This window comes from Cynara cardunculus (assembly GCF_001531365.2).
Source record: "Cynara cardunculus var. scolymus isolate 2C chromosome LG 1, CcrdV1, whole genome shotgun sequence".
In the NCBI taxonomy this organism is placed as follows: Eukaryota; Viridiplantae; Streptophyta; class Magnoliopsida; order Asterales; family Asteraceae; genus Cynara; species Cynara cardunculus.
In genome coordinates this window covers 15,388,934-15,405,220 of record NC_037528.1, presented here as the reverse complement: position 1 = coordinate 15,405,220, position 16,287 = coordinate 15,388,934, and the positions used below count along the sequence as shown (strand labels likewise).

Sequence of the window (16,287 nt, the reverse complement as noted above, 5' to 3'; positions counted from 1 at the left end):
AGTCCTAAGTACAAGCACATATTCATATCAATTCAAGGATTAAAATCAAAACATATTTTAGGTTGAAGATGAAACCAAAACAGATTTATATCAGTTCGAGGATTAATTTTTTTTCAAATTGAAGATCTAGTTCTCTGGTACCTGTATTTGTAGGTAAATTAGGTTGAAGATGAAACTAAAACAGATTCATATCAGTTCAAGGATTATCATTTTGTCAAAGAGAAAATATAGATTAATGAAGATGACTATTAATTGAGGGAAAAAAAACTTCATACATGTCAAAACACAACAAAAAGAACATATTGCACCCATACGCAATAAGCAAAAGCAACAGATGACAAACCCTAATAAAACCAAATGAAGATGACTGTTAATTGTTGTAAAAAGTAGAGATCATTTCAATGAAGATGAAAATGACTGTTAATTGTTGTAACCATCATTAGAAATAGTAGAGATCGATTTCAATGAAGATGAAGATCACTGTTGAAGGAGACGAGTATGGAGGTCGACCTGAAGGAGACTGAGTATAGAGGTCGAGTCGAAGGAGACAAGTATGGAGGTCGGGTCTTTTGTGAGCGTATTAGGTTTTTTATGGAGGTGAGCGCTTATTAGGTTTTCAGGGGTATAATTGTCAAGTATTTCCTTGTTCCATTTAGTTCTAGGGGGTAAGGATGAATACACGGGTCCCATGTGTCTTCTACTTAGTTCCATTTTGTTCCGCATAAGGACACGCCAAACATGGGACAAGTGTGTCATGTCCTGTCCTGTACCATCATGTTCTGTGTACTAAACGCACCCTAAAGGACCATAAGAATATCATTCTAAAATTGTCATCGTTTCACTAGATTGTTTGCCTTTCTTCCCAGTTCTCATTGCTCCTATGAAAGCATATGCTAGTTCGTGAATTTGTTCCGTCGGTAACACTGATCACATTTTTTAAAATTTTTAATTAACTCGCAGAAGGTATAACACATTATAAAACTATTCAATGGATTTTTGCCAAGTTTTTTCGCTAGAAAATACAAATCCGTCAGAAATTCCGTCGGAAATTGCATTTAGCGGCAGGAGGTTTTCCGACGACAATATCCTTCGGAAAAACCCCATTTTTTAGTAGTGTCCGAATCGATCATACTTTAAATTACTGATGGTTTACATTTTGTAACCTGGAATTTATTATAAAATCCCTTCAAAACTCATACTCTAAAGAAAATTACTTATACTATATAATCGATCACCCACACACTTTTATATACTTCTACAAGTCTCTGAGAAAATATAACTCAATACTACTATTTTCGAGATTGTTAATTTAAAATTTAAAGGATTTTATATCTTAGATTTCTTGGTTTTAAGACTTGAGCTTGATTAAAAGATAGGCATTGACCCTTGGTTTCCCCTTCGTGGATTCACTCACTTTCTCAACTAATTCCTTCTGTTTTAGCAAATACTAATTTCTTCCTGGGTTTAGATATCCACCTCCTTCTTGATGTGGTTAAGAGTTTTCTCTTCAGATAATTGAGGTTTTAAGTTTTGATAGTTATATCGTTAATTACTTTTGGCATTTATTTTAGTTGATATCATACATTATGTGTGAATTATCACGATATATTCTATAAACATCTGGATGATATCATCCTTGATTATTCCGGGTTACACGATTTCCTGTAGAACATGTTTGATAGAGTGATGAATAACAAGAGATGGTTATTCAGCATGATTGGCAAGTTGCTTTGGTTTGGGGAGGAAAACACTTCCAGTACGCAGCTATAGACCCAGTTGGTAACTCGTCATGACTGATTACAATCTGGAATGATGGCTTGTTTCAAGCCCTGTGTGTTGAGAAAAAAGATGGGTTTATTGCGGTTATGGGTACATGGCTTGCCTCGAAGGTGAAGCTAGGGGTGATCAATGTTTACGCACCGCAAGATATCAAAAGAAAAAAACTTCTCTAGGTGGATTTGTTGGGAACGTTAAGGAAGTTTTCTGGTATTGCTTGGGTAATATGCGGGGACTTCAATGGGGTCTGTGCAGCTGATGAGTGGAAGGGATCGATTTTTGATCCTATTGGAGCAAGGCACTTTAATGACTTCATTACTTCTGCAGGCCTCGTAGATATTAGTCTGGGTGGGCACAGGTATACTTGGAGTAATCGAGCATGCTCGAAGCTAAGCAAGCTGGATCGTTTCCTGGTTAGCACGGAGTTTGGTACCACGTGGCCTATGGTGAATTCAWTGGCTCTCCCTAGAGTTTTTTCTGACCATTGCCCTATCATTTTGAATTCGGGGAACAATGAAGGTGGCCCTATCCCGTTTAAATTTTTTAACTCGTGGCTCTCGGATCAAGAGCTGGCGGCTTTGGTTGAGAATTGTTGGGACAAGCCTTGTCTGGAATTTGAGGTGTTTTCAAAGGTTGAGCGGCTGTCCAGAGAACTTCGGTATCTCAAAATGTGCATCAAAGAATGGAGGAAAAGTGTTTCCAGGGACGTTAAAGCAAACTGTGAGTCTCTTAAGAGAAAATTTCAGCGATCGACCGAAATGGGCTTTATTGATTCGAGCATGATGAGTGAAAGAGCGAACCTTATGGTTCAGTTGAATGATTTGGTCGCTAATCAAGTGATCTCAAACAAAAGGCCAAATCCCGGTGGATTGCGGTTGGAGACGAGAACACGAGCTTTTTCCATGGTCTACTTAATAGTGAGCGTAAATGTTCTCGGATTCACGGCWTGAATATCAATGGTAGTTGGATTTCTTGCCCGGAAAAAATCAAGGATGCAGCTCATGATTTTTTCAAGGACATGTTCTCGGATCGATTCCCGACTAGGCCTACAATTGGCAGCTCGCTCTTTAAAAAAATTTCGGACTCGCAAAGGGATTGGCTTGTAGCTCCATTCACGGTAGATGAAATTAAAAGTGCGGTTTGGAGCTGTGGTAATAACAAGGCTCCGGGTCCGGATGGGTTTACCTTCGAGTTCATACGCTCTTTTTGGAACAAGTTGGGGAAGGATTTTACAGAGGCTGTCAAATTCTTCGAAAGAAACTCTTTAATAAACCCGGGTAGCAATTCCTCCTTTATCTCCCTTGTGCCGAAGACAAGGGATCCTCTTTCTCTCGAGGATTATCGTCTAATTAATCTAATTGGGTGTGTGAATAAAGTGATCTCGAAAGTCCTCGCGGAAAGACTGAAAGGTGTTATCGGCTCTGTAGTTAGCAACACGCAAACGGCTTTCATCAAGGGTCGTAGCATTCTTGATGGTCCGGTGATTGTTAATGAGAGAATAGTTTGGGCCAAGAGGATCAGGAAAAAATTGCTTATCTTTAAAGTAGATTTCGCTAAAGCTTTTGACTCTCTTAATTGGAATTATCTGGATGACGTCCTCTTGCAAATGAGATTTGGTGATAAATGGAGAGCATGGATGAAAGGTTGTATTCGCACGCCTAAAGTTTCRATTCTTATTAACGGCTCCCCATCGAAKGATTTTAACATGTTCAGAGGTGTTAGACAAGGAGATCCTCTCGCTCMTTTTCTTTTCATYCTTGCGGCGGAAGGGMTTAATGTCATTATGAGAGAAGCGCATCGGAAAGGRCTTTTTAAAGGTGTTCATTTGGCGAAYMAAYTGGAAGAWGTGTCAATCCTGCAATATGYGGATGATRCCATTTTTATAGGGGAATGGGCTGCCGATAATGCAAAAAAATTGATAAACATCCTCAAATGCTTTGAAGTTTGTTCTGGCCTCAAAATCAACATGAGTAAAATTCGGCTCACTGGTGTAGCGGTTAGCAAGGAAGAGATCTCCAGAATGGCTCGTTGGCTCAAGTGCAAGGAGGAAGCGATCCCATTTTTATACTTGGGTCTTCCGATTGGAGGTAATATGTTGTCTTCGGCAAGTTGGCAGCCCGTCATTGAGAAATTCAAGTCTCATCTCTCGGTATGGAAAGCTAGGCATCTATCCATTGGCGGACGGTTATGTCCTTGTAAATCTGTATTGGGCAGCTTGGGCACTTATTATTTCTCGATGTTCAAAGCTCCTAAGAAGGTGTTAAGCACTCTTGAAAGTATCAGATGCCGATTTTTCTGGGGTGGAACGGAAGAGGTTAAAAGAATTAGTTGGATGGCGTGGGATCGGGTTCTTAGCGACAAGAACGGCGGGTTGGACATTGGGAGTTTACGCGCTCTAAACCTCGCAATGCTTGCCAAATGGTGGTGGAGGGAGCGTACGGAGGGTTAGGCAATTTGGAACTTGGTAGTGAGATACTGCAACTCGGCTCAATCCGTGTCGGGCGCTAGCAGAGTCAGGAGAACTGTCTGGAACAACATCAAAAGTATTGAAAAGGACCTGGGCGACTTCGGGATAAATATCAATAGTCTTCTAATCGACACTCCGGATAGGAATGGGTGGTCTTGGTTGCTGGAGACGAATAATATCTTCTCGGTTAGATCTCTTAGGAGATTGATTGATGGTGTCATGCAACCTTCTGCGGATCAGGGAACAGATTGGCTTAAGTGGATTCCCAGCAAAGCAAATATTTATTTATGTCGAGCGCTTAACAATCGGTTAGCGATTAAGGATAATCTTCTGAAACGAGGAATGGCGCTCAACTCTGACGAGTGCCCGACGTGCGTGGTAACGGCAGAGAACTTGGATCATGTCTTCGTAACATGCTCCACATCAAGGATTATTAACGCGTTGTTGTCTTCCTGGGTGGACTGGTGGCCGACGACTGCTGCTTCGGCTTGTAATATGTGGTTGGTGATCTGCTCGTTTGGGAATAGCTACAGAAGAGAGGTGGGCAAGGTGATTATGGCTGCCTTTTTTTGGACCATCTGGACTCAAAGAAATCAAAAATTGTTTAACGGTAAGCGCAAATCTGATAAGGAAGCTTGTAGAGATATTCAATTCACGGCGTATGATTGGATAAGATGTAGAGGGAAGGTTAATAAGTCTTTTAGTTGGGAGAGATGGATATGTAATCCGGTTAATACCGTGTACTCTATCAGGAACTAGCTCCACACTAATCCTCTTTCTTTCTCAATAAAATGCTCTTTTGCGTTAAAAAAAAAAAAAAAACAAGATATGCAATTATGCAAAGGCTTTTTGCATGTGGCGAATAAGTATCCTGGTAAAGGACAAATGAAATATCCAGGAAGAAGTTGAAATTCTGGATACATTGAAATGCGAGGAGAAAGTAGAATTTCTTTTTCTGTAAATTTAATAAAGTTTCAATGCTTTTAATACTTATTTTGTTTATAGATATTAATTAATACAGTTTTGTTATTTAAATCCAGTCTTTATATACTTTTAAATTAGATAACGATATTTTAAATACAGTTTCATGTTTCTGATCAAATGCAATATTATTATGTCTTATATAGTTTGCTAACTTTATATAATTTTATTGTCATAAAAAGGTGCTATATATTATTGGCACTATCTTTACACTATCTCCTAAGTTATCTCAAGCACCATCTCATATTATACACGTTATTCACATGTTTTGTCATTTTACTTTAATTTTAATTGCCTATTTTTCAGGTTTTCTAATTGCACAATTATTGTATTAATTGTTGGTCTAAATGGAGCAACCAATAAAAAATCGATGTGTTTATTTTGATGGTTGATTAGAATCTCTTCTCATACAAAAAAACTAAATTATAAAATTATCAATTGAAAACAATTTTATATTTCACTTAACACTGATTTTAATTATCGTGCGTTGCATGGTACTGTACATTAATTTCTAACTAAAAAAGTACTCGTGCAATGTAGCGAGATAAATCTTGATTTTAATGTTTCGTTTAATCTTTTATTTTTGTCAATGTTATAATACGGTCTTATGTAATTTTAAAAAAAATGATAATGCTTTTATTTTTAAATAAAATATAAATTTGAAAAATATCATAAAATTTTAAAAAAACATATCGATATTAAGATTAAATTAATAATTTAAAAATTCTTTTTTTTGTGTAATTTCTTTTATTAAATATTTTTGTGTTATAATGTAATTTAGGGTTAATAATGAATTAATTTATTTTTTGTTTAAAAGTATAATTTTTTATAAAAATAATAATTAAGTTCTGTTAGAACTCAATGATTATCTTAATTATATTTTAGATTTTATATATTTAAAAATAAAATATTTATTCTGTATTTGATTATATTTATCTGCAATTAGTTACACGAATTCAAGCATGTATTTTTAATAAGTTGTACTTACGCATAAGTTACTTGTAATATTGAATTTTAAATAATATGCATCGATAAACAGTACTTCATACATAAAATATTTTCAAGAATTTTTGTCACATGTTTTATAGTATAGATACTAAACTATTGAAATCAGTATTTTACAATTATTGTTTTAATAGTACATCTCAAGTGGGCATCATATTCAAGGCAAATGAACTTTTTAATAAGAACAATAAATATTATTCAGTTTTTAATAGTATGACCATAGACAAATATATAAAATCAAATAATATCAAATTAAAAAATATGTTATCTTAGATTAATTTCTGTGAGTCGATTAAATAGATGAAAAACTTAAAGCTTAACATAGAAGAGAAAATGAAAGAATAAAAATAAAAGAGAAAAAATAGAAGAAAAGATTCAAAAAAAAGTTAGGGAAATAAAATAAATGAAAGAAAATCGAATAACAAATAAAAAAGTAACAAATTTAATAAATAAATAAAAAGGAAATTTGAAGGAACAAAATAGAAACGTGGCCTTACTTTTAGCATTTTAACATTAAATTAAATATTTAAAAAATAAAATAAAAGTGTACATAGATTTTGGGAAAGTGTGAATAGTCTATTCCATAGTGAAAATTAATATTGTCATTATTAGATATAAAAAAAAGTGTGTTTGTTATCCTAATTAAATCGGTTTTTTTTTATAAAAAAGAAAATCATAAGATGGAAAATAGAATTTTGATAGGACGTGCACCAGTTCTTCTTCAAGACTTCGTTGTCATCTATAAGTAGAGGATATTACAATACTATAATCGCATATGAGAGAAGCAATTGGGGAAAAACCAAATAACAGATCTAAAGAGTTTTTGCAAGGTAATCTAATCTTTTCTCTTCTCGACTTTTTTTGTCATATTTCATACTCAAAAATCATAGCAGATCATTTTTCAATTTTAATGCATAAGTTCCTTTAAAAAAATCCACGGGTCATCAAATAGACCGTTGTAAGATGGTCGTATCCTAATTCCTTGTTAAATATATATTTGCTTAAGCAGATATGTTTAATTAAGGAGAAAAATCTGATTTTTCTCTCCACAAATTCATGTCAAATTGGTTTTTGTTCCAGTACAGATTATAAAAGACTCGTTGAAAGAGTTCATGAATCTTCTAAATATATTGTTATAAAAATATTTCATACTTTTGCAATTATTATATTAAACACTCCCTATTCTTAAATTCACTTGCTTCTGAACCAGGTCATGAAATAAACACACTCGACCTTTGGAACATGTGCTTCTTCTCACCCTTGAAAAATTATTATCTGAAAGCCTTTTGAAAACTTTATTGTCATGTTCTCATGCTTGTGTAGGTTTATTAGATTAGGAAAATCTATGGGTTAATAAAAGTTAATACGACAAGGCTTTCTAATATTATAGAAGTGCTAGTTGTGAGTGACAAGGCTTTGTAGTTTATTTTCAAATGACATGCTTACATTGAATTTGCCAGAAATTAGACTCTCTAGTTTACTTTCAAAATTATATTATTTTTGTATATGCATAAGTTTCAAATGTATTTGCAATAACTTGCAAAAAAAATAAGATGATATATATGTCTGAAAAAGTTTTATATGAAAAATTAAACAACTACATGGTTTTCCAGATTGGTTGGAGTATAAATTATAGTTATATATGTATAAAACCTTTGAACTTTGTTTCATCAGGATGCTTGGAGTTTGCAATCAAATTTGGAGTTGAAGTGTTTGAAGCTTAGGAACCGGATTTTGAACTCGTTTATACACTATTAAATGGGAGACTTTTACCTATAGATTTTCCCTTGAGAAATCCGTCGCTAAAGGTTGGTTTGTCACAAAACCATCACAAAAGTTAGTGGGTAATTCAAATCGGTGACAGACTATCTAGGTATTTTCTGGGTGATCCGTTGGTATTTTCTTGAAAATTATCGGATTTTACCGGAAGCATTGGTATTTTATGGGCAATTCGTCGATAATTATTGATGGGATGTCTCTTTAGAGAGCGTATAAAGTGTTTTGCCAATATCTTTGGTTCGACCACAAAATCTTGAGGATCATCTACAGTGGATATTTGTTATTTAATAAAAATTGTTTGGACAATCCCGGGTCATTTTACATTAAGTCATTAATTAATTAAAATCATTGGAAAAGAAAGTTAAAATAAATAAAAGATAAAATCAGTTGAATCAGAACTCGCGGATTTCTGCTTAAGGAAGAGTTGGCTATTAACTGAGCAAGAGAAGATACACACACTTATAATGGACATCCCATCCGGGGCATGGTTGCCAGAGCTGGTAAGAGTACACTTCTCGGTCTTAAGTTTGCAAATGATAATGGCTGTGATTACTCTCTGAATTCTTGGTTTATGATTAATTTTAATTAACCCATGATAGGAAATGGACGATCCTCTTGACTTCATGTACCAACATCAAAGTACATGTCCTTACAGTGAGTTAATGGATTCATTTTCTTCAAAAGGTTTCAAAGGTCACCTGAATCTGGCCACAAGAAACCAATCTATTCAAGCAGCCACCATCAACGGAGATATGGGAAAGCAAGAAAATTACAACGCCTATCCAACCAGCTCTTTTGATCCTATTTGTGGATCCTCATCCAACAGTTTCACCATATCTTTTGGAGATCTCGACTTACCAGCAGAGATGAGCCAAGATCAACTCTATGGAGGATACAAACTGAAATACCATGATGCAATAAAACCTAAAGAGGAGATGAGTCTAAATGAACTTCTTGGATCCATTGAGCTTCCTAAAAGGGTTTCCAGCACAAGAAGAAACCCTAGACAAGCCCAAGAGCATGTCTTGGCAGAGAGGAAGAGAAGGGAGAAGTTGACTCAGCGCTTCTTTTCTTTGTCTGCTCTCCTTCCTGAAATTAAAAAGGTAATTAACTAAAAGAACATTATACACTTTTTAGCTTGAAATTATAATTTTTGAAACTGAACTTGATTGGGTAACTTCAGTATATTGCATAACTGTGACGTAAGAAAATAAGTCCCATCTTTAATATATTTCAAATTAAAGTTGAATTTAGGAACACACATATTACACTCGCTATGATCCATTACGTACACTTCGCTTCCTGATATCAAATTCCCAGTATAATGTCAGCAGGTCAATTAACTATAAAAACCTCAAGAAAGTCACCCCAAACACTACCATGAATACGTTGTTGCCTCTAAACTTTAAATTCAAAAACCAATTAGCTATGCATGGATCGTGGATGCACTTCAGGATCATATATCCTGTAAGACCAGGATCATGAGTCTCAACATAATAATATTCAATATATAAAGTCAGAACTTTATGTTCCAACTTTGAAATGCTCATCTGAAATTGAACATCTTAAACGATTTGTTGTGGTAGATGGATAAAGCTACGGTGCTAGAAGATGCAAGTAGGTACATACAACACCTTCAAAACCAAGTGAAGGATCTCGAAGAAACATCTATAAAGAAGAGATCCGAGTTTCATGCATGTGGTCTTGAAGATGATGCGTCTTCTTTTGACGAGACTAACTCTCTACTTTGTAGTAGTGATTATAATCCTGGGATTAGAGTAAGAATTTCAGGAAAAAATATACTTGTAAGAATTTACTGCCGGAGAAATTCCTCGCCAGCATTGATGAAAGCCCTCATTGAAATGGAGAGACTTCATTTTACCGTCATGTGTAACAGCGTTCTTCACATCTCAGACACTGCTTCTTTAATCACTATAATTGCTCAGGTACGTGAGTGTTTAGTTAATTAGTAGAAAACATGTCTATTAGAAATGATAGGTTACGATGAACGGACATATTTCCAGTCAAATTGCTATCTAGTGCCATTGTTTGTGCCTAAAATTTTGGCCATTCTTTTCCTTGTTTTGTGTAGATGAATGAAGAGTTCGTCATGGCAGCCATTGATCTTGTAAAATGCTTACAATCTTACCTCTCGAGTTTCCTATATTATGACATGCACTAGATGTGAAGGTTTGATATATGGTGCAGTAGTGCACCTAGCCTCCTTTTTTGTATTATTTGCTAGAAAATAATATGTTCTCGATTTGAGATAAAGTGGTCTATAATTCCAACAGTGGGCAACAGTGTAGTTTACATATAGCACTTTCCAAATTTATTGAGAATATCTTTTTGTCCATTATACAAATTTAGAAGTATGTTATACTCAAATTAGAAGTAGGTTACACTCGTTGGTCAAAGGAAAATTAAGATTTGACTGCTAAAATCGAAATGTGAGTACACTTCGTAAAAGTTTAGTGCGAAAAAAAATATGTTTGTGATTCATGATTCAGTCATGCATATTTTATTTTGTTTATTTGTCTCTTTTTTTAAAATACGTAAAGTTTGTTTTTGAGGATTGCAGTCAATATCATTAAAAGAGAAAATTTGATGTAAAGCAAATCTAAAAAAGTTGGCGGACTCTTTCATAAAATCAATGAAAGAAAATAAATAGTGTTGGAAATAAGACTCATAACGAACGGAGTTAGAGTTATTCCTTTACCTTTTCTATTTAGGATAACAAGTGATATAAACGAATAATTCTCCATGTTATGAAACTCTTCATTATATCCACATCCTACCAATTAAAATTGCACGAAACAAAAAAGTGATGGATAAATAGTAAAAAATCATTATCCTAAATTACATATAATCTTACTAAACATTAAACATATAATTAATACATCATCATTGTCACACACTCTTTTACTCGACAAGTATGAAAAGAAAAATAAACTTATCATTAATATATTACATATATGACAGTAGTATATAAAATAAATTAATACTTAATTTTATATAATTACGTATGCACATGTAAAGGCTTAATTAAACGAGAACCTTAGAATTTGTGAGATATGTGAGATACATTGTGAACCACTAATTTGAAATAATTATATTATTTATTAAATAAATAAAAAAAGTAATTTAATTAAGGATAAAATACGTGAAATAACAATCACATTTTACAAGTTTCATTATTATAGCATTATACTTTCAGTTTTTCTTATTACAACAATGTGCTTTCAAAATATTTTTTATTAGAGCATCATACTTTGAAAAAAAAATTCATTATAGCATTTGATAACCTTTTAAATTAAATTTACCCATTATACTAGGGTTTTTTTTGTCACCTTATCGTCCATGTAGGCTATCCACATGTACGATAGTGCTGACATGACATTTCTTATTACAACATTGTACTTTCAAAATTACTTTATTGTAATATTACCAATTTCTATTACAACATTGTACTTATAATTTTAATATTTTTATCATTTAAACATTGTAAATTTAATCAAATATGTGTACTAAAAATTATAATATCAGAAATTACATATGTTCATAAAAGTTCACTATTTCACGAATAAAAGTATTCATGAAAATTATAATATCAAAAACTAAACATGTGTACAATTCAGACATCATTCTTTATGAATATTTTTATTCGTGAAATAGTGATCTTTTGTAAACATGTTTAATTTATGATATTATAACTTTTAGTGAACATATTTGATTAAATTTACAATGTTTAAATGATAAAAATATTAAAATTAAAAGTACAATGTTCTAATAAAAATTGGTGATATTATAATAAAATATTTTTTAAAGTATAATGCTATAATAAGAAATGTCATGTCAGTGCTATCGTACATGTGGACAGCTTATGTGAACGATGAGGTGGCAAATAAACCTGGTATAATGCACAAATTTAATTTAAAAGGTTACCCAATGCTATAACGGATAAATTTTTAAAAGTACGATGCCCTAATAAAAAATATATTGAAAGTACATTACTATAATAAGAAAAACCGAAAGTACAATACTATGATAATGAAATTTGTAAAAGTACGTTGTTATTTCGCGTATTTTGCCCTTTAGTTAACTAATAAATACATCTAATTAGTTTATTATTCCTATAAATAAAAAATCTATAACTTTTAAAAATAAGAAACCCATAACCCCCTAAAATAAAACATTAATTAATTGTTCACAATTTGTGTTCAAATATTCGCACAACACTTTTAGGGTTTTTAGTTTTTTTTTTTCTTTTTTTTTTGGTTTTTTGTTTTTAGTGTTGTTATGTAAGCATTGTATTCACAAGGTGATCACAATATGTATAAAAAAAAGAAGATAATCACATTATGTATCCAAGACCTTACACAATACTTTTAAGGATCTGTAGTGTATTTTTTTCGTTTTTTTTTTAATTCTAAGAGTCATTATGTCACATTGTGTTCACAAGATGATCGCAATGTGTAAAAGATAGGTGATCACATTGTGCTAAAATAGGTGATCACAGTGTGTAAAAAAATTGGTAGTCACAATGTTTAACTGAAACAATATATTTGATAGTGGTTTATATCGTGATACTATAAATTTTTGGTTTTAAGTTCACCGAAGATGCTTGACGGATGTTCAAACTTGATCATTGATTTTGTTAGCAATGTGTATCTAAATCCTTACAAAATATTTTTAGTGATATGTAGTTCTTTGGTTTTCTATTTTTATGTTCATTTGTGATCACAATGGATTACTTAGTGATACTTGCTAAGTTATCTGTTATTCACAATGTGTTATGTTACTTATTAAATTTAGTTTTAATTTTAGATTGTTTGTTGAAGGACTTAATATAAAAAAATACTTATAAAATATCCATGATAATCTTTACTTCAATTTTTAATTAAAATTTTCCAAAATTTTTGGCTTCCTAATTTAGATTATGCAAACCACCCCTTTTTGCAAACCCTACAAACCAATCCCATCCATCCGTTTTCTTGATCAATGATCATGATTAAAATGTGTTATATTAGGACAGTAAAAAATAAGATAAAATAAAAGGTTTAATATTTAATCAAGGAAGGGCAAAATTGGCAAACCACTTTTAACTTCCAGCCATATTGTTCGATCCTTTTCCGTTTTGAAATAATTTTATTTTGAAAATTGAATAATTTTATTTAATCAGTGAAACTGGTGTCATGACTAAAACGTTTCGGAAATTAAATAAAATGACTTCATTCGTGAAATTGAGTTCATGTTCAATTCAAAAATAATTATCCTCAGATTCATCTTCATTTGATCAAACATTATTGGATTTAACAAACATTTCATTAGTGAGATCGGTTTTATAAATGAAATTTTTTTGGAAAATAAATAATACGATTTCATTAGTGAAATTGGTTTTATCAATAAAAACATTTTGGAAATTGTATCTCATTTTTCGTTAGTGAAATTTGTTTCATTATTCGTCTGTATAATGAAATTTGAGTCAGATATTGTTCAGTCAATAGAACATTTTCCAGAAAGCTGAATAACATATTTTCGTTAATGAAATTCGTTTCATCATTGAAATTGGTTTCATAGACTACACAATTCAAAAACTGAACGATATTGTTTCAGCAGTGAAAATTGTTGAAATGTTTTCAAACCAAAATGAAATCGGTTTCATGGTTTATAACCAAGATGAACTCGGTTTTACATATGAAATTAAATATTGTTCAGTTAATGAAACACTTGAAAAACTGAATAATAATATTTCATTCATTTTTAAATTTGTTTCTTGTTTTCTAACCAAAATGGAATCGGTTTCATGGTTTATAGTGAAAATGAAATTGGTTTTATTAATGAAACCAAATATGGTTCAGTCAATGAAATATTTCAAAACCTAAATACTATTATTTCATTAATGAAAGTAGTTTCATGGTTCCTAACCAAAATAAAATTAGTTTCATTTTTGAAACATTTTGAAAACTGTATAACATGGTTTCATTAATGACATTTGTTTTATGAATGAAAACAAAATAATATACTCAAAATCCGGAAAATATCACAATTATATTATTAATAAATCAGTAACTACTTGTGACTTGAAAAAACAAATATCGATTCTTTTGTTATTATGACAATGAAATAAATAATTCCATAAGAAATAAATTATTACAAATAGACTTTGTAATTGATGTACTATTATTAATTTAATAAAAGAATATAGGATATTAATGGTAATAATTATATATTTAAATCAATTGATCTACAGTTTCCTTAAAAACAGTTACTCTATTTAATCTTCTTTATTTAAAAATAATTAAAACATTAACAAGATTATCTATTACAAAGTAAAATGACATTCATACCCTTATTCATAAGAGAAAAAAAATGAAATTATTATATTGGTTGATGGTGGTTTTTATTGTTTGCATGAAATAGGAGGTTTGCAAAGTAAATCTCTCTCTCTCTCTCTCTCTTTCTATATATATATATATATATATAAGGGGACCTTCGCTTAAGAGCTTGTTAATTTGTTAGATCCGTGAGATCCAATTTAAATTACAAAAAATTAATTGAAAAAGAAAATTAAAAATCCCTCCCTCCTCCTCTCTCATATATTTTTTTCTTAATAACATACACGTACGCATGACATATAATGAATATGAACTCAAGGTGAACATATTGTGAACATTTTTTTTGTTTGAGAGCACATTGTGAACACACTCTAAATCTAAGCAAATCTAGTATAAATTATGCACAAACTAAATTAATAAAATTAAATCTAAACAATCACTATTGTGAACCACAATGTGAATCTTATGGATACCAAACTAATTAAACAATTTATTAATAATATATGAGAGAGGAGAGAAATATAAGTTTTTAATTCATATTCATTTTTTTTTTCAATGAATCTTGCAAATTAGCAAATTTCTTAAAAAAGGTTCTTTTATATATATATATATATATATATATATAATGAAGATGATCAAATGAGAACAAAATTAAAATAAAAAAACATAAAAACAACCAAATCACATGTAATTTTGCACTAAAATCACATAAATTAATGGAACAAGGTCAACACAAAAGGTGAGATGGCTCTTGGCCCCGCGACCTTAGATGATTTGACCATTCTCATATTTTATTATTTGGTTGTATATAAATATATATATATATATATATATAGAGAGAGAGAGAGAGAGAGAGAGAGACGTTCAAATGAAAATCGTGTAATTTATAGAAACCATGTGAACTAATTTCGACCAATAGGAAAATTCCATTTTTTTTAATTAAATTTAATCATTAAGGGTATATTGGTCATTTGTATTGTTTTTTATTAAATATGAAGTTAGTAATAAATCTTAATTAAGGTAACATAATAAAGAAAATTTTATAAATGGTAACATTTAAATATTTAATTAAATTATAATATTAAAAATTGGATTTTCTTATATTGTGTCTTGGTTTATTACTGTCAAAATTCATGAAAATCGTAAGTTATTAGATTAATAAATCCATGAAATCATTAATAGAATAAAAAAAAATTCATGAAACCGGTTTCATACATGGTGAAATTGGAGCATAGAGTAAGTGAAAATGATTATGAAATGAGTGCAAGAGGAAATGGGTGCAACATGAAAATGGGTGCATCATGAAATGAGTGCATGATGATATGGGTGCGTAAAGGAAATGAAACCATTTCAAAAAGGATAAGAAAAGTCTGTGTAATTAGTGAAAAGTGAAGCAATTTCATTATCAATAGCGTGAAATGACAAATGACTCATCAAACCATGCTGGCCGATGAAATGGGTGATTGAAGAAAAGTGAAACCATTTCATCGTTTCCAAGAAAATTTTGTGTAATTAGTGAACAATGAAACAATTTCATTATTAAAATGAAACGGATTCATCTACCAATAACATTAAAATGACAAAATCTGATCAGGATCACGTTGATTAGTGTATTGATGAAACTGTGAAACCATTTCGTTCATGCAATGTAATACAATTTTTTTTAATTTATATTCAAAAGGATTCATTATGTAGAATTGATTATGGTGTGTTTTATTTATATTTTGAATCTATTTTAATGATATAATATGATATGGTTGCCATTAATAAAACCACTACCAAAGTTACCATTTTGTCCTTATAGGGATTATAAAATAAATTTTTATTTATTTATTTATTTATTTTAATTTCCTAATATTATCTAAACTAATCTTGACCACTGATCAAGAAAATGGATGGATGAGATTGGTTTACATAGTTTACACAAATGAGGACGGTTTT

General features: G+C 31.3%; 1 protein-coding gene across 1 annotated transcript; it reads left to right on the top strand.

Annotated features, from left to right (window-relative positions):
- Positions 1–8,080: 8,080 nt before the first annotated feature.
- LOC112516662 (transcription factor bHLH25-like) lies at positions 8,081–10,190 on the top strand. Its single transcript, XM_025123878.1, has 4 exons — positions 8,081–8,508; positions 8,608–9,111; positions 9,595–9,954; positions 10,101–10,190. The coding sequence occupies exons 1-4, from the start codon at positions 8,473–8,475 to the stop codon at positions 10,188–10,190; spliced, it is 990 nt and encodes a 329-aa protein (XP_024979646.1). The 5' UTR covers positions 8,081–8,472.
- Positions 10,191–16,287: the final 6,097 nt, after the last annotated feature.

Coding starts and splice junctions, on each gene's coding strand:
- LOC112516662 (XM_025123878.1), top strand. CDS start 8,473: ATGGACATCCCATCCGGGGCATGGTTGCCAGAGCTG. Junction 8,509..8,607: donor GGGCATGGTTGCCAGAGCTG/GTAAGAGTACAC, acceptor AACCCATGATAG/GAAATGGACGATCCTCTTGA. Junction 9,955..10,100: donor TAATCACTATAATTGCTCAG/GTACGTGAGTGT, acceptor TGTTTTGTGTAG/ATGAATGAAGAGTTCGTCAT.